General features: G+C 41.2%; 1 protein-coding gene across 1 annotated transcript; it reads right to left on the reverse strand.

The window, feature by feature from the left end:
* Positions 1–920: 920 nt before the first annotated feature.
* On the reverse strand, positions 921–22,040 carry LOC139414383 (advillin-like). The gene is made up of 19 exons (XM_071162295.1): positions 21,918–22,040; positions 21,738–21,812; positions 11,423–11,619; positions 9,164–9,272; positions 8,940–9,050; positions 7,153–7,358; positions 6,858–6,936; positions 6,644–6,742; positions 6,320–6,473; positions 4,279–4,379; positions 4,023–4,160; positions 3,739–3,897; positions 3,357–3,536; positions 2,951–3,102; positions 2,573–2,717; positions 2,185–2,373; positions 1,976–2,044; positions 1,546–1,656; positions 921–1,304 (listed from the first exon to the last, which is right to left on the reverse strand). Exons 1-19 carry the CDS (start codon positions 21,975–21,977, stop codon positions 1,191–1,193), a joined length of 2,448 nt encoding a protein of 815 aa, XP_071018396.1. The 5' UTR covers positions 21,978–22,040; the 3' UTR covers positions 921–1,190.
* Between the last annotated feature and the right edge of the window lie 5,030 nt (positions 22,041–27,070).

Raw genomic sequence — 27,070 nt, forward strand, 5'->3', positions numbered from 1 at the left:
GGGGTCAAATTTGTCTCCACTTTTGTGAATTGGGGTGATCAGTCCTTGGTTCCAAATATTGGGGAAGATGCCAGAGCTAATGATGATGTTAAAGAGTTTAAGTATAGCCAAATGGAATTTGTGGTTTGTATATTTTATAAATTCATTGAGGATACCATCAACACCACAGGCCGTTTTGGGTTGGAGGGTTTGCATTTTGTGGGTTCTGGTAGTCTTTAAGAGTTGATTCTAAGATTTGTAATTGATCATGTATATGTTTTTGCTGTTTCTTCTTTGTTATTGGGCCACAAAGATTGGAGAAGTGGTTTACCCATACATCTCAGTTTTAGATAGATAACTCTTCGTGTTGTTGTTTGTTTAGTGTTTTCCAATTCTATGGAGTCTATGGAGTCTATGGAGTCTTCGATTACATTGAGTTGATTTCTGACAATGCTGTTCCTTCTTTTTCTATAGTGTATTTCTGTATCTCTGCCTTAGATTCTGTTGTTGTTTCAATGTGTACGTAACTATAGGGTACGTGGTGACATCATAGGAATAGACACGCCCCGAATATAGTGCAACGACATGGTACAAAAGTTGCATGCATTGCATTGAACACACCTCCAAAAATGACTGCTAATAAAAATAATTTGCCATAAAATATATATTCAGGACTCAAAACAATTCATTCACAATTATGCATGTTTGATTTTGACATTATTAACATCAATTTATTGAAGATGGATTAGGAGAAAGATAATTACACCAAGAAATCAAGACCATGAAAGCCTCTTGTGAACTACACGCATGAAACACACATAACAATGATAGACATATCCCCTTTTTTATTTGTATATTGAGTCCTACCATATTACAATCAACTAAACTACAGGATATATGGTAGTTGTGCGTGGTCCGAAGAGGCATTAATATAATCATTGAGAATACACACATTGATGTTTTTATTCGATTGATTGTATTTAACATGGATGTTTGATTGAGAGGTAGACATGTACAATCAAAATGTTTTTTTAAGTGCACAAAACATTAATTATCTCAGTTAATGTCTTCTGACGTCCATTGCATTTATGAAATTAGAACAAAATAATAAGACACAAATTAAAAGTAATGTTGGAACAAGGTACAATTAGTATGCTTTGCAAATTTAAACATCTGGAAATTGATGCAAAATTATGAGAGATTCAGTCCCCTTAAAATAAGCCTTTGCCTTTTTTAATGCTCAGCTGCTTCCATAGAGGCAGGCTGGCAAACAGGTTTTTAGACATTCCAAATATGGCACTGAAGTCTGAGTCTGAGAGATGTTTCTGGAAGACAGAGGAGGGAGAGAGAGAAGGAGACCATTTACATGTTTCAAGGCAACATTCAAGTGTAAAGAATACATTTGTCAAGACACTTAAAACAAGTTGTACTACAGCGTAACTCATATTGAGGAGAGAATATACTTTTCACACTTTAAAAACTACCAATGAATACAGCATCTGAGTGTATCAGTGTGGCAGTACTTTGAACACTAGTCACTTCATTATAGCAGCTCAGTACACCTACCTCCTTTTGGGTGGGTTCGACACCCTTAGGCAGCTCATTGGCTAGTTTGTTGATCAGGTCCTTAGGTGGGTAAGACTGGAAGTTCTTCTTGGTCTCAACACCATTCTGCTCCTGAGAGGCAAAGATTAGATTCAGGAGTTTGTCTGCCAGTTTTTTTTACACAACGGCTGCCGAGGCATAATGGATGTGTAAGAATTTTTGTTCAGACAAACTAAACGATCAGTTGTATCACAACCAAAGTGGGTTGTAAATCTGTTGTAATGGCCTGAGTGTGTACAGGGCCAATACAATTGAGGTATCCCTTCGTCTGTTGGGTTGAGTTCACAGCAAGGTTAGGTCAATTGATTGATGGATTCAGCTCATAATTTTCTCAATCCCCCTCTTTACGCCAAGTTTTGGTGAATGCATAGATAAATAAAATTGTGCTTACATTTGTGATCCTTACGAGGAATGTCACCTCCCCCAACTCTTTCTTCAGCTCTTCGTAAGTTTTCCCTCCCTAACACAACAAATGTGTGTACAGTATTATTGATGGAATCTATATACTTAAACAGTTGTGTACAATTTTTGACGGACACACACAGACACACACACAGGCCGAGAGTTCAACTGGAAGAGAAGGAGATCACTTGCACTCACGCTCCATTTGGAGGGGTCCCAGGCGGTGAACCAGCCGGTGAAGGTGGGGGGTTCGTACCCCTGCTTGATGAGGAGGACGGGGGTGTCAGGGTCCCGGGACCCTGGGTGAGTTCGCAGGTACTCCTGACTGGTGACCACAGCCTCCTTCCTCTCCAACTCATTGGCCTCATTCCCTACCCAGAGGAAAACCTGGATGCAACATGATCAGATATCTGATGACAGTTCACAAATGTAATATAAAATAACAAAATAAAGTAAGCTTCATGTGACAATGCTTTGATTGCAGACCTATTACCTTTTTGTTAGTATAATGTTTTATAATTGTGTGATTTACTTTATACCAATTTGGTTAACATTGCAAGTTGTGTTTTAACAATACACACTGTACCTGGTCCCACGTGTCTAGCAGCATGACATCATCCTCGCTGAGGTCATCCTGTGTGAACTGGGTCACCTCAGTAACGATGAAACGGCCAGTCTTATTGGAGCATTCAAAGAGACGCTGCTGATGATCCAGAGCAGCCTGCTGTAGTCTTTCAGAGACAAGAAACACACACACACAAATGTAAATACACCAAACTGTTTACTTGAAATCCAACATATCTAGCACAGTGACTCACATCAATCAATTGTACATGGTTTAGGATTGCAATCACTTCACTAACGTAATACAGCTGCTCCAATTGACATTATATGAGAGAATATTTGGTTGAAATACAGATAATGGCAAGGTAACATACTGCCATACTTTATGACCGTTTATTACCTCTTGTCGTTGGCATAAGGGGCCTTCCCTCCAAGTAAATCCCAGAATTCAACAGGCTCCTGACCCTCCGCCACGATCTCCTCAGCAGTTGAGTGCTGTCCAATTACAGAACTGACCTCCTTAGCCATGGCTCTCTCATCCCCACTTGATCCCTGGCCAATCAGAGAGAGACTATTAGACAGAATGTTGTACCATCTCTGTGTCCCAAATGGCACCCTATTCCCTATACCCCACAAACTCAACTCTGGACCACGAAGCATGTTCCACTTCATTTTATAAATTGTTCCCCTTCAGTCAGGGACTGATTTAGACCTGTCACACCAGGTGTGTGCAATTAATTATCTGGTAGAACAGAAAACCAGCAGATTCCACACCTGGATATATCTATTTATCCTCCTTACAGTACCTTGCCACACCACAGGTGAATCCCGGACTGGCTCCTCAGCAGAAAGACATCGTTTGAGTTGAGCGAGGCTGCCAGGGCCGGCACCTCGATGGCTTTGGTGTTGGAGGCGTCAGAACCACGGACCTGGAACAATCTGATGGGGGGCTCTGGGTCAGATGTCCCTTTTCTGGAGGTACCACCCTGAGGAACAGAAGATGAGGAGAGCAGGTCAGGTTTGATTTAAATATGTTGTAATAAATTACTTCATGGTTTGAAATCCTAAATCAACCTATAATCACGGATAAACAAAAGACAATCCATGGATATCAGAAAATGAAAACCAGTTTCACAATTCTTAAATTGTATCATTGTACCATTAAATCAAAAAATAAAACTGTCTCACCTCAAATATAACCATTTTACCCTTGAACATGGCCATGAAGTGTCTGGGTTCCTTGCCCATGGTGATCCTTACTTGTACAGGCTGGTCACCATACTTTTGATCCAGGGCCACGGCCTGGAAGGCAGATGCCGCTATCTCATCCTGAGAGGCATGACGCCCCTGAAAAAAAAAAAGAACTATAATGTGATGTATTTAGGTCTAAAGTCATGCAATTTTATTGCCATGTTATTCCAAATAAATGGATGAACCTTCATGCGTTCTACAATGGCAGTGAGCTCCTTTACCTGCCACATGTAAAGGAGGTAGTTGAGTTTGTTGTGGACCTCATAAGTGTAGAGGACCAAGTAGCAGTCTCCTCCATAGAAGAAGCCATGCCACTGGGATTCCACTGGGACCAGCTCCAGGTCCTCGATACGCCACACCTGCATGTGTCACAGAGAGTGTATGAAATGTCCACAAGGAACAAACAGTGAGTCAAATGACCGAGAGATATCTTGGAACAAATGACATAAATCAGAGTTAATGTTTTTGTGAGTTTACCTGCACTTGGCCAGTGCCATCATCCACCATGCGCTCCTGTGCTGCTACATCTGGCATCACATGCATCCGTGTGGCATCAAACTTCTCCTGAGTGACGTTGGCTAACATATATATGTATACAGTATTAGTCAAAAGTTTGGACACACCTACTCATTCTTTATTTTTATTATTTTCTACATTGTAGAATAATAGTGAATACATCAAAACTATGAAATAACACATATATAAAACTTGTATAAAACTATGATATAACACTTATAATAACACACAAACAAAAAAAGTGTTTAAATACACCTTAGCCAAATACATTTAAACTCAGTTTTTCACAATTCCTGACATTTCATCATAGTAAAAATACCCTGTCTTAGGTCAGTTAGGATCCCCACTTTATTTTAAGAACGTAAAATGTCCGAATTATAGTAGAGAGAATTATTTATTTAAGCTTTTATTTCTTTCATCACATTCCCAGTGGGTCAGAAGTTTACATACACTCAATTAGTATTTGGTAGCATTGCCTTTAAATTGTTTGACTTGGGCCAAATGTTTCGGGTAGCCTTCCACAAGCTCCCCAAAATAAGTTGGGTGAATTATGGCCCATTCCTCCTGACAGAGCTGGTGTAACTGAGTCAGGTTTGTAGGCCTCCTTGCACGAACACGCTTTTTCAGTTCTACCCACAAATTTTCTATAGGATTGAGGTCAGGGCTTTGTGATGACCACTCCAATACCTTGACTTTGTTGTCTTTAAGCCATTTTTCCACAACTTTGGAAGTATGCTTGGGGTCATTGTCCATTTGGAAGACCAGTTTGTGACCAAGCTTTAACTTCCTGACTGTTGTCTTGAGATGTTGCTTTAATATATCCACAATTTTCCTTTCCTCATGATGCCATCTATTTTGTGAAGTGCACCAGTCCCTCCTGCAGCAAAACACCCCCACAACAGGATGCTGCCACCCCCGCGCTTCACGGTTGGGATGGTGTTCTTCCTCTTGCAAGCCTCCCCCTTTATCCTCCAAACATAGTGATGGTCAATATGGCCGAACAGTTCTATTTTTGTTTCATCAGTCCAGAGGACATTTCTCCAAAAAGTACGATCTTTGTCCCCATGTGCAGTTACAAACCGTAGTCTGGCTTTTATATGGCGGTTTTGGAGCAGTGGCTTCTTCCTTGCTGAGCGCCCTTTCAGGTTATGTCGATATAGGACTCATTTTACTGTGGATATAGATACTTTTGTACCTGTTTCCTCCAGCATCTTCACAAGGTCCTTTGCCGTTGTTCTGAGATTGATTTGCACTTTTCGCACCAAAGTACGTTCATTTCTAGGAGACAGAATGCGTCTCCTTCCTGAGAGGTATGACGGCTGCGTGGCCCCATGGTGTTTATACTTGTGTACTATTGTTTGTACAGATGAACGTGGTACCTTCAGGCGTTTGGCAATGCTCCCAAGGATGAACCAGACTTGTGGAGGTCTACAATTTTTTTCTGAGGTTTTGGCTGATTTCTTTTGATTTGTCCATGATGTCAAGCAAAGAGGCCCTGAGTTTGAAGGTAGGCCTTGAAACACATCTACAGGTACACCTCCAATTGACTTAAATGATGTCAATTAGCCCATCAGAAGCTTCTGAAGCCATGACATCATTTTCAAGAATTTTTCATGCTGTTTAAAGGCACAGTCAACTTAGTGTATGTAAACTTCTGACCCACTGGAATTGTGATAGAGTGAGTTATAAGTGAAATAGTCTGTCTGTAAACAATTGTTGGAAAAATTACTTGTGTCATGCACAAAGAAGATGTCCTAACCGACTTGCCAAAACTATAGTTTGTTAACAAGAAATTTGTGGAGTGGTTGAAAAACGAGTTTTAATGACTCCACAAAATATAGACAAACACAAAGTGAGCAATTAGATACTAAAGATAGTATTTTCCAAGCACTCGTGTCAAACATACATCCAAAAGGGGGAAAGGTAGTCACTTAAAGACAATAACTTGTATCCCATTTCTAGCTATTGATTTGGATCTGGTACCTAACATAGAAACACATACCCACTCTCCCCACACTGTGTGTTTTGCCCAGGCCTACAGTCTGATCCTTCACACTCCAGCTCTGGAACAGCTGCTTAAAGAGGGCAGACTCTGCCCCGTCATTCACTGTCTCCACATTGGTGGTGGTGGGGTAGTTCTTCAGCTTAATGAACTCCTGTTCACAGAGGAAGGAGACAGATTCAGTGCATTCCTATCAGATACTGCAACTGGTTACTTGGCACACAAAACTCAAGCTGCCACTATAGCTGATTTTTTGTTACAAAAGAGGAAACAAAAAGAAGACACCATACAGTATGTACAGTATGTGTGATCTCTTATACCCACCAAAGCTCTGGACATGGCAGCCTGTCTCTCTGCCTTGTTGGCTCGCTTCCCCTTCCACACAAAGATCTTCACCCCTCCCTGGTCTAGGAAATAACAGTCCTGGAGAAAGATTAAGTCACATGAGCAAATGTCTATAACTGGGAGCCCACAACTCTTCATAATGCTTATATCAAATGATGTCCAACTTGTACAATTTTCTGCTCTGCAGACTTACGTCATGATTCAACATGTCCTGAACCAGTGGCCTAGTGGCAACTTCTATGACTTTCATCTGGCCCTCAGCATCAGACACACTGTTGGGGACAGGACATACTTACTAATGACTAAGCATGCTATCATGTCAACTCCTTGTATCTTATTGTCATGCCAAGCATGGCTTGGACTAGGCTAACTATGATTCAGAATGAGTTTTAAACTTTTTGGAGTTAACTTTTTTTTGAATAAATGCCTGACACAATCCAAACAGGCAAAAATACAGGACATCTGGACATGGGCCCTTAGCCACTCACTGGTACAGAGTAAGCTGTGCTTTCTGTTGTTGGTCAGCTAATTCATCAGGCGTTCCACTGGGCAGCTTGGAGGTCCGTTGCCCCAGGATGCTAGTCAGGATGTCCATCAGTTTAGAGGAATTTGCTTCTGCTTCCCCCTCTATCACCCCTATCTCCGTCCGACCCCCTCGCTCCCTGTCCCGAATGTCTTTAGCCAGCAGCATGCCCTAAGAGTCACAGAATGTAAAGTTAAAGATGTCGTTCCATGAAAAGAGTCCCTTTGATATTTTCAGTAGAAATTGTTCACCAATATTACATTTTAAAAGTCTGTTAAATTAAATGAAGTGCCCTTTAATATATACCACCTGGAGAATTCGATAAATCAGATTTTTTTATATGAATTATGGCTTATAAAGTGCAAAACTTCTGCATTTGTACATGTCCCTCTATCAACCCTGTGTCACTTTTAGGAAGATTTCAACCCACCAAACATTTTCCCAAGTTTCATCATCATTGTTAAGCCCTAGTTATTAACTTGATTTGCCAAATTAATTTCTAAAGATGATTTATTTAATGTGATTAGTGGTTCAATTTACATTTCTCCCTCTTTTAAGGTCAACTCTGTTACAATAACTGCATTTTTATTGAGTTTTGGATCATTTTTTCCAAAAGAAACATTGAACATCTAATAGTTAAATCATAGTGTAAAAGCAAGTGAGCTGGTTCTACTCTTTTTGGCAATTTTCTGGTGTTTTGTGATGGGACAACTGGTCGAGCATAACACCTGTCAACCCTGTTACCCATAAGATAGACAGGCGAGATAAACGTTTTTTTGTGAAGCTTGCATTCAACTGCCGCTCTCTGTTGCACACAACAAGCTTCCATTCCCCCTGTCACAATGGGATTTATGTCGGATTTAAGATGAAATCATCAACCCTGTTATGGTCAACCCTGTTACTTTATTTGGCACTTCTTATAGTATTTTTTATTTATTTAACCTTTCAAGATGGAAAGATTTGTTTTGAATAAAGTTGAACTGTCACGACATCCGCCGAAGTCGGTCCCTCTCCTTGTTCGTGGTGGTGTTCGGCGGTCGAGTCACCGACCTTTAGCCATCATTGATCCATTTTTCATTTTCCATTGGTTTTGTCTTGTCTTCTTACACACCTGGTTCCAATCCCATTTATTACATGTTGTGTATTTAACCCTCTGTTTCCCCTCATGTCCTTGTCAGAGATGGTTTGTTGTATGTAGGTGTGTATTTAACCCTCTGTTTCCCCTCATGTCCTTGTCAGAGATGGTATGTTGTATGTAGGTGTGTTATTTGTTCTGGTGTGAGACGGGTTTTGCATCCTATTATGTTATTTTTGTATACTTTGGTTTTCAGGGGTTTTTGGAATGTTTATTAAACAGCTCTGTTTTTACCAAGTTCATTCTCCTGCGCCTGACTTCCCCGCCACCCGCACGCACCGCATTACATGAACATGTGCTCTTTATGACAGAATGTTAAAATTAGATGAAATCAAATATTTTCAAAAGGCACAGAATTGGTGGAATAACCCAGAGGTGCGTGATTGCTTTACTGTGATTCTAAAGTGTTGCTTCTAATGTGTTTCTACTAGGGGTCTCTTCAGCCAGTCTTTAGGGGAGTGAAGTGGATTTCACTTCAACCACTCTTGGTTTATTGAGCTACCAACGTGGAATTAGCTTCATCGTGTCACTGATAGGAGGTAGGTGTAATAAGATTACATTGACTTCACTGTTGATGCACTCCTTGAGAATAGCAATTGCACAGATCGTTACCGTACCTTGAGCCTCTCCTGTCTGTTGCTCTCTGGTCCATTCCACTGAATGATGGTTTTACCAGAGTCCAACAGAAAGACATCCCCAAGATTGAAGCTTTTCCAGCTCATCTCTACCTACAGTATAGGCAGAATTGTGCCAGAGACATTACAAGTTCATTTTCAAGCATTTTCAGCAGCACTTCCTGTTGTGTTACACATGATGAAATCCCCCTGTATCTGTTTCTCACCTCCATGGCGCTGACCCTTTTCTTCCCTTTCACATGCAGCAGTCTCTGGATGTCATAACTGTTGGTCTCTATGTGTTTCATTCCTGATGCCACCCCACCCTTCTTATAGCTGTAGGAGACAGAGAGGTAAGTAGGCTATACAATACATTTCTCTTGGTTTTATTACAGTGTAATGTCTGTATGGCGTGCACAATATACATTGTGTTTTTAGTGACGTTGAAAAAATAGCTTTTGCTCAATAATCAAATCTGTATGGGTGGGTACACTAATCACCATTGATAACTATGCTGCTTTGCCCAACCTACACCCACAGAAGAATTACCCACAGTGCCTCAGAATAAGATCAGAATGGGAATACTGAACAGAGTATAACGATGAGATTGTTTGATTTCTCCCTGTCTCTGTGTATATATTTATATATATTTTATGTACAGTGCCTTGCAAAAGTATTCATCCCTCTTGGTGTTTTTCCTATTTTGTTGCATTACAACCTGTAATTTAAATTGATATTTATTTGGATTTCATGTAATGGACATACACAAAATAGTCCAAATTGGTGAAGTGAAATTTAAAAAATTACTTGTTTCAAAAAATTATAAAAAATAAAAAACAGAAAAGTGGTGCGTGCATATGTATTCACCCACTTTGCTGTGAAGCCCCTAAATAAGATCTGGTGCAACAAATTACCTTCAGAAGTCACATAATTAGTTAAATAAAGTCCACCTGTGTGCAATCTAAGTGTCACATGATCTGAGTATATATACACCTGTTCTGAAAGGCCCCAGAGTTTGCAACACCACTAAGCAAGGGGCACCACCAAGCAAGCGGCCACATGAAGACCAAGGAGCTCTCCAAACAAGTCAGGGACAATGTTGTGGAGTACAGATCAGGGTTGGGTTATAAAAAAATATCAGAAACTTTGAACATCCCACGAGCACCATTAAATCCATTATTAAAAATGGAAAGAATATGGCACCACAACAAACCTGCAAACAGAGGGCCGCCCACCAAAGCTCATGGACCAGGCAAGGAGGGCATTAATCAGAGAGGCAACAAAGAGACCAAAGATAACCCTGAAAGAGCTGCAAAGCTTCACAGTGGAGATTGGAGTATCTGTCCATAGGACCACTTTAAGCCATACACTCCACAGAGCTGGGCTTTATGGAAGAGTGGCCAGTAAAAAGGCCATTGCTTAAAGAAAAAAATAAGCAAACGTTTGGTGTTCGCCAAAAGGCATTTGGGAGACTCCCCAAACATATGGAAGAAGGTACTCTGGTCAGATGAGACTAAAATTGAGCTTTTTGGCCATCAACGAAAATGCTATGTCTGGCGCAAACCCAACACCTCTCATCACCCCGAGAACACCATCCCCAGCATCATGATGTGGGGATGTTTTTCATCGGCAGGGACTGGGAAACTGGTCAGAATTGAAGGAATAATGGATGGAGCTAAATACAGGGAAATTATTGAGGGAAACCTGTTTCAGTCTTCCAGAGATTTGAGACTGGGACGGAGGTTCACCTTCCGGCAGGACAATAACCCTAAGCATACTGCTAAAGCAACACTTGAGTGGTTTAAGGGGAAACATTTAAATGACTTGGAATGGCCTAGTCAAAGCCCAGACCTCAATCCAACTGAGAATCTGTGGTATGACTAAAAGATTGCTATAAACCAACGGAACCCATCCAACTTAAAGGAGCTGGAGCAGTTTGCCTTGAAGAATGGTGTCACGCCCTGACCTTAGTTCCTTTTTGATGTCTCCATTTTGGTTTGGTCGGGGAGTGAGTTGGGGTGGGCATTCTATGTTGTTTTTCTATGTTTTCTGTGTTTGGCCTGGTATGGTTCCCAATCAGAGGCAGCTGTCTATCGTTGTCTCTGATTGAGAACCATACTTAGCTAGCTCTTGCCCACATGGGTTTTGTGGGTAGTTGTTTCCTGTTTTGTGTTGTGTCACCTTTCAGGACTGTTTCGATTTTCGTTGTTTCACTTGGTTATTTTGTATTTCGTGTTCAGTTATTAAATTAACATGGACACTTACCACGCTGCGTTTTGGTCCGATCTTTCCTGTTCCTCAGATGAAGAAGATTGTTACAAATGGGCAAATATCCCAGTGGCTAGATGTGCCAAGCTTATAGAGACATACCCCAATAGGTGTGCACCATCAAGTTTTCAGTTTTTTTGTCTTATTTGTCATTTGTTTCAAAATAGGAAAAATTCAAAGGGCGGTGAATACTTTCACAAGCCACTGTATATACTTACATGACCCCTTGTTTGAAGTATCCCCGGAAGGCATCCGACTCATGGTTCTGGGCCTCGCGGTGCTGGATGGGCCCTGATCCCAGGAACTCATCCAGCTGGATGGTGTAGACTGCGGCCGCACCCTGTTCATCCTGACTGGACTGGGAGCCGATCCAGTAGTGGATGTCATAGGAGAGAGAGCTACCCACTTTCTGGGTCTGAGATAGACAGGGGGAGATAAAGAGAGAGAGATCAATATGCCCCCCTAGACACAACAACAACAAAACAACCAACATAAACAGGTCACAACTTCTGCAGCTCTGTTTCACGCTGGGTCTGTACATAGTCAATGATAGGCTTCGAGGGAACTACATCTGTAGGTACACCTATAGCTCATCTCTTGGCAGTAATACTGCAGACCACTTTATCACTGACCTTAACCCAGAGTTTCTCAGAGTGTTCACAGTTAGCCCACTGACACCCCTATCAGATCACAGCAAAATCACAATCTAGAGAGCAATACTCAACCATGAGGCATCGAAGCCGAAAAAACTGCATGCTATTGAGAAATGCTATCGATGGAAGGAGGGTAGTGTAGATACCTACCAAAAAACAATTGGCCAAAAACAAAGCCAATCACCCCTAGAGAACTTCCTGGACAAAATGTTTCCCTGCAATAGTGAAGGTGTAAACTTAGAAGTAGGAAGCCTGACAATATATTTGACCTATCAGCTAACATATCACATTTTAATTCAGGCAGAAAACCTAAGAAAACTAACAGCAATGAGAAATGGTTTAATGAAGAGCTATCTATTCAAAATTGAGATGTATGGATAAACCACTTCTCCAACCTCTTCAGCAATATAACAAGTTCTAACATTTAAAAAAAAAACAGTTTTCACTTTGTCATTATGGGGTATTGTATGTAGATTGATGAGAGAAAAGTCCAATTTAATCAATTCTAGAATAAGGCAAAGAATAAGAGCGTAAATCAGCTATTAAAGACTACCAGAACCCACTGGATTCTCCAATTACATTGGATGAGCTACAGGACAAATACAAACCCTCCAACCTGAAAAGGCCTGTGTTGTTAATGGTATACTAAACAAAATGATAAAATATACAGACCACAAATTCAAATGGGCTATTCTTAAACTCTCCAACATTATTCTTAGGTCTGGCGTATTCCCCAATATTTGGAACCAAAGTCTGATCACCACAAGCCACAAAAGTGGAGACAAATTTCACCCCAATAATTACTGTGGAATCTGTGTCAACAGCAATCACAGAAAAATCCTCTGCAGTATCAACAGCAGCAAACACCAACATTTCCTCAGTGAAAACAATGTCCTGAGCAAATGTCAAATTGGCTTCTTACCAAAAAAAACATACGACAGACCACGTACACAGTGCATTCGGAAAGTATTCAGACTCCTTGACTTTCACATTTTGTTACCTTACAAATCTACGTACAATACCCCATAATGACAAAGTGAAACGTTTTTTTTTTTTTATGTTAGAAATGTTAAAAAACTGAAATATCTTAACATAAGTATTCAGACCCTTTGCTATGAGACTCGAAGTTCAGCTTAGGTGCATCCTGTTTCCATTGATCATCTATGAGATGTTTCTACAACTTGATTGGAGTCCACCTGTGGTAAATTCAATTGATTGGAAATGATTTGGAAAGGCACACACCTGTCTATATAAGGTTCCACAGTTGACAGTGCATGTCAGAGCAAAAACCAAGTCTTGAGGTCGAAGGAATTGAATTTACCACAGGCGGACTACAATCAAGTTGTAGAAACATCTCAACGATGATCAATGGAAACAAGATGCAGCTGAGCTCAATTTCGAGTCTCATAACAAAGGGTCTGAATACTTACGTTATTTACATATGTTGTTTTTGTAAATAAATTTGCAAACATAAAAAAAAAAAACGATTTTTCATTTATTAGGCGGCGTGTGAAAGTTGAGCTCCTGGCCTAAACACATTGTGTAACGGGTGTCGTCGTCGGAAGAGGAGGAATCGGACCAAAGCGCAGCGTAGTGAGTGTTCATTACTTTTATTGAACTGAACACATAAACAGAAATAACAAAGTGAATACACGAAACAGCCCTGTCAGGTGAAGAACACTAAACAGAAGAAGAAAAAAAAACTACCCACAAAACATAGGTGGGAAAAAGCTACCTAAGTATGTTTCCCAATCAGAGACAATGATAGTCAGCTGTCCCTTATTGAGAACCATACCCGGCCAATACAAAGAAATACAAAACATAGAAAAAAGAACATAGAATGCCCACCCAAATCACACCCTGACCAAACCAAAATAGAGACATATAAAAAGCTCTCTAAGGTCAGGGCGTGACACATTGCTTGACTTTGGCCAGAGCCGTACAGAGCGCCATACCGGCACTTCAAAGTTTAGGGGAACTGCATACCACCTCCTCTATAAAACAAAGTAGTCTATCGCTGGGCCCAGATTCACACACAGGCAAAAAATTATTGATCGAAGTGGAATGAAGGCGAGATCTGCATTGAATAGCAATGGAGAGTGGGCATTCATTTCCTTATTCCGTTTTGTTCAAGTTTATTTGCTGCTAGTCTGTGAATCTGTGCGTAACAGCAAACTGTTTGAAAGTGCGCAGATTGAAAATGTGCCAGCCTGAATGCTGTTCCAAGTTGTCAAATTAGGGATTGTAAAGTCATGAATAGTCATGTAAATTAGTTGAATAATTGTTGTTATGTAATTCATAAAGGCACATTTTTAAATGGGAATGACCCTTCAATGCCTGTCTGTGTGTGCTGTTTGTGTGCCAGTGCGAGTGGGCCGTTGCCTGAGGAAGAGCGCGACATTTCAGCAGAAGGTATAAAATAATTACAGACAAGACTAACTAGATAGCCAATTCAAAACATAATTTCTACAAGTTATCTTGCTATAGCTAACTAAGCATTAATGTCGTTGTCACATTTCCACCACCACTGTAGAGCCTAAATAAATCTGCAATGTTGGGATTCCCCTCTACTAGACAGTAGCCCTAATTGCGACAATGTTAAAAAATATTCGAAGAATAGTCTAATTGACAAATAACATGCTGTGCATAGATCTGCCCCAAAACATGAATATTATAGCCTTATATATAAATATGTCTAGTTAGATACCTGGCTTTGAAGTAGCTTACTTTATCCATTTGATCCCTGATTCATTGAATGAGGGAATCATTTTATAAAGACAAAAGCATTTTGTTGTAATGTTGCAATATTTTAAATCAAGGGTGGTAACCATCCTCCAGGATAGCTACTGAGTGTGCAGGCTTTTGTTCAAGCCCTGGTCTAACCACATAGAAGTCAAAACAGGAGCTGCTCAACAGGGTAGACTTGGGTGTTTCAGGGCTGGATCAATAGCCAAGCCTCCTCACCCAGGAGCTCTCCAGATTGGGGGTTGACAACATGTGACAACTGGAGTTTTACTTAGTTGAAGGTTAAGTGCCTTGATCAAGGGCACAATGGCAGGAGATGGTAAGTCTACATGGGATCAGACACAGCAGCCTTCCAGTGTCAATAATGCTTACTTTTCATGTACGCTATAATAATAGTCATGAAAACGTGGTTAAAAATCTTGGAAAAGTAATGGAAAATTTGTATAAACCATTAACAGTGAATAATCAGGTCTCTGTAGCATAATGTAATTTGTGAATTTCGGTGAGCATAGTCTAATGAACCAACTTGGAAAAAGACAGCTCCTGCACTTCTTTCATCCCAAGTCAAGCATTACTTAAACATCAACACCACAGGTAACTTCCACAAGGCTGTGTACGATCTAAGAGACAAGGCAAGAAGGGCTTTCTACGCCATCAAAAGGAACATAAAATTCGACATCCCAATTAGAGTCTGGATAAAAATACTTGAATCAGTTATAGAACCCTCTGGTTGTGAGGTCTAGGAGTCCACTCACCAACCAAGAATTCACAAAATTTGAAAAAACACCCAATTTAGACGCTGCATGCAGAATTCTGCAAAAATATATTTAGTGTACAACGCAAAACTCTGAATAATGCATGCAGAGCAGAATTAGGACTATATCCGGTAGTTATCCAAATCCAGAATAGAGGTGTTATATTGTACAACCACCTAAAACAAACCGATGCCCAAGCATTCCACCACAAAGCCCTCACATACAGAGAGATGAACCTAGAGAAGAGTCCCCTCAGCCAGCTGGTTCTGGGGCTCTGTTCACAAACACAAACAGACCCCACAGAGCTCCAGGACAGCAACACAATCAGACCCAACCAAATTATGAGAAAGCAAAAAGAGAACTATTTGACAAACTGGAAATGAATTAACCAAAAAACAGCAAATTGGAATGCTCTCTGGCCCTAAACAGAGAGTAGACAGTGGCAGAACACCTGACCTCTGTGAATGACCCAAAATTAAAGAACATCCTTGACTAAGTACAGGCTCAGTGAGCATAGCCTTGCTATTGCGAGAGTCCGCCATTGCTCTCGAGAGAAAACAGGCTATGTGCACACTGGCTGCAAAATGTGGTGGAAACTGAGCTGAACTTCCTGCCAAATGCATGACCCCATTAGAGATATATATTTCTCACAGATCACACAGACCCACAAAGAATTTGAAAACAAATAAAACATTAATAAACTCCCATATTTGTTTGGCAAAATACCACAACGTGCAATTGCAGCAGCAAGATGTGTGGCCCGTTGCCATGAGAAAAGGGCAACAAGTGGAGCAGAAACAACACTGTAAATACCACCAACACTTATCTGTTTATTTATCTTCCCTACTATTCCTACTACAACTATTTGCACATTGCTAAAACACTGTACATACAGTGCCTTGCGAAAGTATTCGGCCCCCTTGACCTTTGCGACCTTTTGCCACATTTCAGGCTTCAAACATAAAGATATAAAACTGTATTTTTTTGTGAAGAATCAACAACAAGTGGGACACAATCATGAAGTGGAACAACATTGGATATTTATTGGATATTTCAAACTTTTTTAACAAATCAAAAACTGAAAAATTGGGCGTGCAAAATTATTCAGCCCCTTTACTTTCAGTGCAGCAAACTCTCTCCAGAAGTTCAGTGAGGATCTCTGAATGATCCAATGTTGACCTAAATGACTAATGATGATAAATACAATCCACCTGTGTGTAATCAAGTCTCCGTATAAATGCACCTGCACTGTGATAATCTCAGAGGTCCGTTAAAAGCGCAGAGATCATCATGAAGAACAAGGAACACACCAGGCAGGTCCGAGATACTGTTGTGAAGAAGTTTAAAGCCGGATTTGGATACAAAAAGATTTCCCAAGCTTTAAACATCCCAAGGAGCACTGTGCAAGCGATAATATTGAAATGGAAGGAGTATCAGACCACTGCAAATTTACCAAGACCTGGCCGTCCCTCTAAACTTTCAGCTCATACAAGGAGAAGACTGATCAGAGATACAGCCAAGAGGCCCATGATCACTCTGGATGAACTGCAGAGATCTACAGCTGAGGTGGGAGACTCTGTCCATAGGACAACAATCAGTCATATATTGCACAAATCTGGCCTTTATGGAAGAGTGGCAAGAAGAAAGCCATTTCTTAAAGATATCCATAAAAAGTGTCGTTTAAAGTTTGCCACAAGCCACCTGGGAGACACACCAAACATGTGGAAGAAGGTGCTCTGGTCAGATGAAACCAAAATGGAACTTTTTGGCAACAATGCAAAACGTTATGTTTGGCGTAAAAGCAACACAGCTCATCACCCTGAACACACCATCCCACTGTCAAACATGGTGGTGGCAGCATCATGGTTTGGGCCTGCTTTTCTTCAGCAGGGACAGGGGAGATGGTTAAAATTGATGGGAAGATGGATGGAGCCAAATACAGGACCATTCTGGAAGAAAACCTGATGGAGTCTGCAAAAGACCTGAGACTGGGACAGAGATTTGTCTTCCAACAAGACAATGATCCAAAACATAAAGCAAAATCTACAATGGAATGGTTCAAAAATAAACATATCCAGGTGTTAGAATGGCCAAGTCAAAGTCCAGACCTGAATCCAATCGAGAATCTGTGGAAAGAACTGAAAACTGCTGTTCACAAATGCTCTCCATCCAACCTCACTGAGCTCGAGCTGTTTTGCAAGGAGGAATGGGAAAAAATGTCAGTCTCTCGATGTGCAAAACTGATAGAGACATACCCCAAGCGACTTACAGCTGTAATCGCAGCAAAAGGTGGCGCTACAAAGTATTAACTTAAGGGGGCTGAATAATTTTGCACGGCCAATTTTTCCGTTTTTGATTTGTTAAAAAAGTTTGAAATATCCAATAAATGTCGTTCCACTTCATGATTGTGTCCCACTTGTTGTTGATTCTTCACAAAAAAATACAGTTTTATATCTTTATGTTTGAAGCCTGAAATGTGGCAAAAGGTCGCAAAGTTCAAGGGGGCCGAATACTTTCGCAAGGCACTGTAGTTGATAATGTTACACTTAAAATGTCTTTAACATTTTGAAACCTTTGTGAGTGCAATGTTTACTGTTAATTTCTAATAATTGTTTGTTGATGTTTTGTGTCTTCTCCCTTTAGTTTATTGTTTACTTCCCTTGCTTTGTCAATGTAAACATGTTTCCCATGTAAATAAAGCCCCATTGAATTGAGAGAGCGAGATAAATAGATCCAGTGCCTTTAGAAAGTATTTACACCACTTGACTTTTTCCACATTTTGTTGTGTTGCAACCTGAAACTAAAATGGATTAAATTGAGATTTTGTGTCACTGGCCTACACACAATACCCCACAATGTTAAAGTTGAATTATGTTTTTACTAAAATGTCTTCAACCCCTTTGTTATTGCAAGTCACATAATAAGTTGCATGGACTTACTCTATGTGCAATAATGGTGTTTAACATGATTTGTACCCCACACATACAATTATCTGTAAGGTCCCTCAGTCGAGCAGTGAATTTCAAACACAGATTCAACCACAAAGACCAGGGAGGTTTTCCAATGTCTCGCAAAGAAGGGCACCTATTGGTAGATGGGTAAAAATACAAAAAACAAACATTGAATGTCCCTTTGAGCATGGTGAAGTTATTAATGACACTTTGGATGGTGTATCAATACATCTAGTCACTAAAAATATACAGGCGTCCTTCCTAACTTAGTTTCCGGAGAGGAAGGAAACCACTCAGGGATTTCACCACTAGCCAATTGTGACAGTTACAGAGTTTAATGGCTGTGATAGGAGAAAACTGAGGATGGATCAACAACATTGTAGTTATTCCACAACACTAACCTAAATGACAGAGTGAAGTAGGCCTGTACAGAATAAAGAAATATTCCAAAACATGCATCCTGTTTGCAATAAGGCACAAAAGGCCCCAAAAAATTTGGCAAAGAAATTAACTTTATATCCTGAATACAAAGTGTTATGTTTGGGGCAAATCCAACATATGACTGAGTACCACTCTTCACATTTTCAAGCATGGTGCTGGCTGCATCATGTTATGGGTATGCTTGTCATCTGCAAGGAATAGGAAGTTTTTTTAGGATAAAAATAAACAGAATAGAACTAAGCACAGGCAAAATCCTAGACTAACCCAGAAAGACTCACAGATTATTGTATTGACTCAGGGGTTTGAATAGTTATGTAATCAAGATAATGTATATTAGTATTTTATTTTTCATTAAAAAAAAATTGACCAATATTAGAATTTTTATGTAGATCATTGACAAAAAAATGACCATTAAATCCATTTTAATCCCACCTTGTAACACAACAACATGTGGAAAAAGTCATGGGTGTGAATAATTTCTGAAGGCACTGTAGATAGATTAACAGAGCGACAGATAGGGAGAGGGTGGAGATAGAAAGAGATAAAAAGCATGGAGGGAGATTGAAAGAAGAGGAGGTAGAGGCGGACAGACAAACAAACAAACCGACAGAGATATAGAAAGAGGAAACATCACAAAGAGCATTTTGTGACTCACAGGCCTTCAAACCAGGACCAATGGTATATAGCCGTTAGCAAGCAAATACTGTCACCACTATGATAATCATGCAAAACAGACTCCAAAGCAAACACACTGATTCCCTCCAGGGCATTAATTAACATGCAGTGCCTAGTGAAAGTCTACACACCCTATGTACAGTCTTCACATTTTGCTGCCTTAAAATTCAATCTAAATATTGATTAAATGTGTGTGTGGGGGGGTGGGGGTTCCCTACAGATCAACACAACATTTTCAAAGTTTAAAGGAAGTTATAGAAAATGTAAAAAATAAACAAATATATCTGGATTGCGTATGTTTTCACAACCCAGAGTTAAGAAATCCCATAGGGCGGCGCACAATTGGCCCAGCATTGTCTGCGTTTGGACTGGGTAGGCCGTCATTGTAAATAAGAATGCGTTCTTAACTGACTTGCCTAGTCAATATGTGGTTAAATAATACAAAATAATACAAAATCTTGGTGGATGCACCTTTGGCAGCCATTACAGCTGTGAATCATTTAGAAAATGATTCTACCAACATATAGGGCAATATATCCATTGTTTTTGTCAAAATTGCTCAATCACATTACATTTGGTTGTGAATCATTGATGGACTGCAATATTCAAACCTTGTTTCAGATTTTTCAAGCAGATTTAAGTCAGGACTGAGACTGGACCATTCAGGAACACTCAACACCACTTTGAAAGCCATTCTGGTGTGTCTTTGGCATTAACATTGGCGTAATTGTCTTGCTGTAAAATAAAACTCTATCCCAGAATATTCAGAAGGCTGAGGCTGGTTTTCCTCTAACTTTTTATCTGGGCTTTGCTCTTTTCATATTTATTTTGATCCTGACAAACTCCTCAGTTCCTGCCGATGACAAGCATACATATAACATGATGCTGCCACTACAATACTTGAAAATAGAGAGGGTTTCCCTCTGTAATGTATTAGATTTGACCCAAACCTGTAGTTTTTTATTTAATGTATTCACTGTGTTGTCTTGCAGTATTGCTTAACATCCTTATTGCAAACAGAATGGATGATTTGGAGTGAATGTTTTACTTTATCACACAGGCTAGTATGGAGTGAATGCAATGTTGTGGATCCCTTTGTATTTTCAAGAATTGTGGTGACAGCATCATGTTATGGGTATGCTTGTCACTGGCAGGGACTGGGGAGTTTGCCAGGGTCAGAATAAATATGAACGGAGCAAATCCCAGGTAAAAAGTTGAGAGGAAAACCTACCGTAGTCTTCTGAAAACCTAACCTTGGGATAGGGTTTTATATTTCCGCAGGAAAATTACACAAATGTTTATGTAAAGACATCAGAATGGCATACCAAGAGGAGTTGAGTGTTCTTAAATGGTCCAGTCTCAGTCCCGATTTAAATCTATTTAAAAAATCTGAGACAAGGATTAAATATTGCTTTCCATCAATGATTCCCAAGCAAATTTACTGAGCTTGACCAGTTTTGACAAAAATGATGGATATATGTTGCGCTAAGAGTTGTACAAAGTTGGTAGAATCGTATTGAAAACTATTCACAGCTGTAATGGCTGCCAAAGGTGCTTTCACCAAGTATTAACTCTAGCGTGTGAAGACATGCGCATTCAAGAAATCTTAGGGTTTTTTGTGTTAATTTGGAAATTATTCTATAGCTTTCTTTCACTTTGAAAATGTGGAGTAGGCCTCCCCCGAGTGGCGCAGCGATCTAAGGCAATGCATTGCAGTGCTAAAGGCGTCACTACAGATCTAGGTTCAATCCCGGGCTGTGTTGCAGCCAGCCGTGACCGGGAGACCCATGAGGCAGGGCACAATTGGCCCAGCGTTGTCCAGGTTAGGGTTTGGCCGGCCGGGATGTATTTGTCCCATCGCGCTCTAGCGACTCCTGTGGTGGTCCGGGCACTTGCACGGTTGCCAGTTGTACAGTGTTTTCTCCGACACGTTGTTGCGGCTGGCTTCCGGCTTAAGCGAGCAGTGTGTCAAAAAGCAGGGCGGCTTGGCAGGGTCGTGTTTCTGAGGATGCGTGGCTCTCGACCTTCGCCTCTCCCGAGTTGGGAGTTGAAGTGATGAGACAAGACTGGAACTACCAAATTGGATATCACAAAAAAGGGGTAAAAAGTACCACAAAAAAAATGTGGAGAAGTTGTGTATATCTGTAGAGGGGAAAAAACTATTGAATCCCATTTAGATTACATTTTAAGACAGACAAATGTGAAGAGGGGTGTGTAGACTTTCACTAGGCACTGCAAATCATAACTCCCTCATTCAACAAATTAATGTGCTGACATGACATCCCTGATGAGTATCATGGCCCCGAGACTCACAGAGAGTAGGATGTAGCAGTCGCCCTCGTAGAAGTTTCCATGTGATTTTTCAGGGACCTGCACCAGCTCCATTTTCTGTGAGGACAAAGAAATGCAGACATCTGTCTTTTTCACAACTGACTTTGTGAAATCCACACCCTGATAATTTTCAAAGAATACACTGACTGACAGCTGCCTTACCTCGATTCGCCAGATTATAATCCCAGGATTGTGGGATACTGCTCTGAATGTGTACTCCATGTTTCTCAGATACAGGCAATCTCAATCTATGAGGGAAAGTTCCTTGGACCTGATTTTTGGACCCTGGAAGAAGGAGTATTTCTGTAACCACTGAACCAAATTGCATCATCTGACACAGGAGGTTATTGAGATGACTTGAGATGACTTCAATATCAATTTCAGGATTTATGGAGTTTTACTGCAGAACGAATGTATTTGCATCAAAAAATAGGTGTTGTCGGAAGAAGAGGGAGAAGCATTCAAAAGCACTGCGTTGCCATTGAACTCCATTACTATACATTAGATTCAGTCAATGTCACAAAGTCCACAACATACTGTATCTTACTGTTCTGATGGTCAAAGCTGTGCACGCCTATATATTGATCCAGCCATAAAACATCCTTATTATCTTCTCTCAATACACACCATGAAACTCAGAAATCACAGAGGGCAGATATGATCAAGTCAAACAGTACCTGGAGTTGCTGTTGCAGAGGTAGAAGACAAGGGTGTCCAGCTAGAAAGTTACTTGCTTGATTGTAGGAGTAAGTGTCTCTGTGTGTGTCTGGATGGTTCTTCTGTTGACTCAAGGTTGGACACAGCAGTACATCCCCAGGAGAGTACCAGAGGATTTAGGATGGTCACTGGAGCATCAAAGCATCCTTCTTCTCCTCTTCCTCCTCCTGGCCCTTGGACCCTGGGAGATTTGCCTGAGTTTGCATGTTCCAGGACCTCTCCTATCGCTCCATCCAATCGCTGATTCGAGAAAAGGAAAGATACACAAATCAGCAGGGAAATGAGAGAGCAGACACGACTCATATTCAAAAGACCACGGGCTTAAAGGACACATTAGTGATAGTGGAGGTGGGAGGGAAGGGGGGGAGAGGAGGTGGAGAAAGAAAGGGAGGGAGGGGGAGTAATAAATAACCCTCCCTTTCCCAGGAAATGCATCTGACTGTATGAGGAAGGAAGCCACAGAGCTATAGATGTTTTGATAAATGATGCACTGCACAATGGACTATTGATGCTGTAATGCAGCTGCTGCCTATAATGACTAGGCATTAGAAGGTCCTTCCCAGTAGAAGGTATACTGTAGGAGAGGTCCTAAGAGTCATACCTAGTAGAGGCCTATACTGTAGGAGAGGTCCTAAGAGCCATCTCCAGTAGAGGCCTATACTGTAGGAGAGGTCCTAAGAGCCATCCCCAGTACTGGCCTATACTGTAGGAGAGGTCCTAAGAGCCTTCCCCAGTAGAGGCCTATACTGTAGGATTGGTCCTAAGAGCCATCTCCTGTAGAGGCCTATAATGTAGGAGAGGTCCTAAGAGCCATCTCCAGTAGAGGCCTATACTGTAGGAGAGGTCCTAAGAGCCATCCCCAGTACTGGCCTATACTGTAGGAGAGGTCCTAAGAGCCTTCCCCAGTAGAGGCCTATACTGTAGGATTGGTCCTAAGAGCCATCTCCTGTAGAGGCCTATAATGTAGAGGAGATCCTAAGAGCCATCTCCAGTAGAAGCCTATACTGTAGGAGAGGTCCTAAGAGCCATCTCCTGTAGAGGCCTATACTGTAGGAGAGGTCCTAAGAGCCATCTCCAGTAGAGGCCTATTTGTAGGAGAGGTCCTGAGAGCCATCCCCAGTACTGGCCTATACTGTAGGAGAGGTCCTAAGAGCCTTCCCCAGTAGAGGCCTATACTGTAGGATTGGTCCTAAGAGCCATCTCCTGTAGAGGCTTATAATGTAGGAGAGGTCCTAAGATCCATCTCCAGTAGAGGCCTATACTGTAGGAGAGGTCCTAAGAGCCATCCCCAGTACTGGCCTATACTGTAGGAGAGGTCCTAAGAGCCTTCCCCAGTAGAGGCCTATACTGTAGGATTGGTCCTAAGAGCCATCTCCTGTAGAGGCCTATAATGTAGGAGAGGTCCTAAGAGCCATCTCCAGTAGAGGCCTATACTGTAGGAGAGGTCCTAAGAGCCATCCCCAGTACTGGCCTATACTGTAGGAGAGGTCCTAAGAGCCTTCCCCAGTAGAGGCCTATACTGTAGGATTGGTCCTAAGAGCCATCTCCTGTAGAGGCCTATAATGTAGAGGAGATCCTAAGAGCCATCTCCAGTAGAAGCCTATACTGTAGGAGAGGTCCTAAGAGCCATCTCCTGTAGAGGCCTATACTGTAGGAGAGGTCCTAAGAGCCATCTCCAGTAGAGGCCTATCTGTAGGAGAGGTCCTGAGAGCCATCCCCAGTACTGGCCTATACTGTAGGAGAGGTCCTGAGAGCCATCTCCAGTAGAGGCCTATACTGTAGGAGAGGTCCTAAGAGCCATCTCCAGTAGAGGCCTATACTGTGGGAGAGGTCCTGAGAGCCATCTCCAGTAGAGGCCAATACTGTGGAGAGGTCCTGAGAGCCATCTCCAGTAGAGGCCAATACTGTGGAGAGGTCCTGAGAGCCATCTCCAGTAGAGGCCAATACTGTGGAGAGAATCTCACATGATGACACAGAGCTACGTGACACTCACTTTACACTGATTATGTTTCAAATGGCGTTATTGATTTTTAGAATGCTCTCACTGGATGTCCTTAAAGCCAAATCTAGCTGCACTCTAGAAGTACAGGTAACTGCCAAAATATAGGAAAAATCAAAATAATAAAGTGTACACTGAGTGCACAAAACATTAGGAACACCTTAATATTGAGTTGCACCCCCTTTTGCCATCACAACGGACTCGATTCGTCAGAACATGGTCTCTACAAGGTGTCAAAAGCGTTTCACAGGGATGCTGGCCCACGTTGACTCCAATGCTTCCCACAGTTATGTCAAGATGGCTGGATGTCCTTTGACCATTCTTGATACACACAACAAACTTTTGTTTTGTTCACCTTCTGAATGGCACATATACACAATCCATGTCTCAGTTGTCTCAAAGCTTAACAAGGCTCCCTTCATCTACACTGATTGAAGTGGATTTAACAAGTGACATAAAGAAGGGATCACAGCTTTCACCTGGAGTCACCTGTTCAGTCTATATCATGTAAAGAGCTGTTTTGTACACTCAGGGTATTTTAATAGGGTGTTGGGGCACCACGAGCCAGAACAGCTTCAATGCACCGTGGTATAGATTCTAGAGGTGTCTGGAACTCTGTCGAAGGGATGATGCACCATTCTTCCATGAGAAATTCCCTAATTTGGTGACTTGTTGATTGTGGTGGAAAACACTCTCAGGCACCACTCCAGAATCTCCATACGTGTTCAATTGGGTTGAGATCTGATGACTGAGACGGCCATGGCATATGGTTCACATCGTTTTCATGATCATCAAACCATTCAGTGACCGCTCATGCCCTGTGGTTGGGGCATTGTGATCCAATGGGGGCATAGCCATGGTAGCCAACATAGTGGCCTGTATAGCATTTTTATACAAGACCCTAAGCATGATGGGATGTTAATTGCTTAATTAACTCAGGAACCACACCTGTGTGGAATTCCCTACTTTCAATATACTTTGTATCACTCATTTACTCAAGTGTTTCCATTATTTTGAAAGTTACAGTGCCTTGCGAAAGTATTCGGCCCCCTTGAACTTTGCGACCTTTTGCCACATTTCAGGCTTCAAACATAAAGATATAAAACTGTATTTTTTTGTGAAGAATCAACAACAAGTGGGACACAATCATGAAGTGGAACGACATTTATTGGATATTTCAAACTTTTTTAACAAATCAAAAACGGAAAAATTGGGCTTGCAAAATTATTCAGCCCCCTTAAGTTAATACTTTGTAGCGCCACCTTTTGCTGCGATTACAGCTGTAAGTCGCTTGGGGTATGTCTCTATCAGTTTTGCACATCGAGAGACTGAAAATGTTTCCCATTCCTCCTTGCAAAACAGCTCGAGCTCAGTGAGGTTGGATGGAGAGCATTTGTGAACAGCAGTTTTCAGTTCTTTCCACAGATTCTCGATTGGATTCAGGTCTGGACTTTGACTTGGCCATTCTAACACCTGGATATGTTTATTTTTGAACCATTCCATTGTAGATTTTGCTTTATGTTTTGGATCATTGTCTTGTTGGAAGACAAATCTCCGTCCCAGTCTCAGGTCTTTTGCAGACTCCATCAGGTTCTTACAGAATGGTCCTGTATTTGGCTCCATCCATCTTCCCATCAATTTTAACCATCTTCCCTGTCCCTGCTGAAGAAAAGCAGGCCCAAACCATGATGCTGCCACCACCATGTTTGACAGTGGGGATGGTGTGTTCAGGGTGATGAGCTGTGTTGCTTTTACGCCAAACATAACATTTTGCATTGTTGCCAAAAAGTTCAATTTTGGTTTCATCTGACCAGAGCACCTTCTTCCACATGTTTGGTGTGTCTCCCAGGTGGCCTCTTGGCTGCATCTCTGATCAGTCTTCTCCTTGTATGAGCTGAAAGTTTAGAGGGACGGCCAGGTCTTGGTAGATTTGCAGTGGTCTGATACTCCTTCCATTTCAATATTATCGCTTGCACAGTGCTCCTTGTTTAAAGCGTGGGAAATCTTTTTGTATCCAAATCCGGCTTTAAACTTCTTCACAACAGTATCTCGGACCTGCCTGGTGTGTTCCTTGTTCTTCATGATGCTCTCTGCGCTTTTAACGGACCTCTGAGACTATCACAGTACAGGTGCATTTATACAGAGACTTGATTACACACAGGTGGATTGTATTTATCATCATTAGTCATTTAGGTCAACATTGGATCATTCAGAGATCCTCACTGAACTTCTGGAGAGAGTTTGCTGCACTGAAAGTAAAGGGGCTGAAAAATTTTGCACGCCCAATTTTTCAGTTTTTGATTTGTTAAAAGAGTTTGAAATATCCAATAAATGTCGTTCCACTTCATGATTGTGTCCCACTTGTTGTTGATTCTTCACAAAAAAATACAGTTTTATATCTTTATGTTTGAAGCCTGAAATGTGGCAAAAGGTCGCAAAGTTCAAGGGGGCCGAATACTTTCGCAAGGCACTGTAACTGTAACTGTAGCTTCCCATGAAATCTGATGGTTCATGCCAGACATACATACCCCCTGGGCAAAAACTGGTTGAATAAACGTTGTTCCCACAACATTTAAAACAACAACAAAATATATTTTGA

This window comes from Oncorhynchus clarkii, chromosome 7 (assembly GCF_045791955.1).
Source record: "Oncorhynchus clarkii lewisi isolate Uvic-CL-2024 chromosome 7, UVic_Ocla_1.0, whole genome shotgun sequence".
NCBI lineage: Eukaryota > Metazoa > Chordata > Actinopteri > Salmoniformes > Salmonidae > Oncorhynchus > Oncorhynchus clarkii.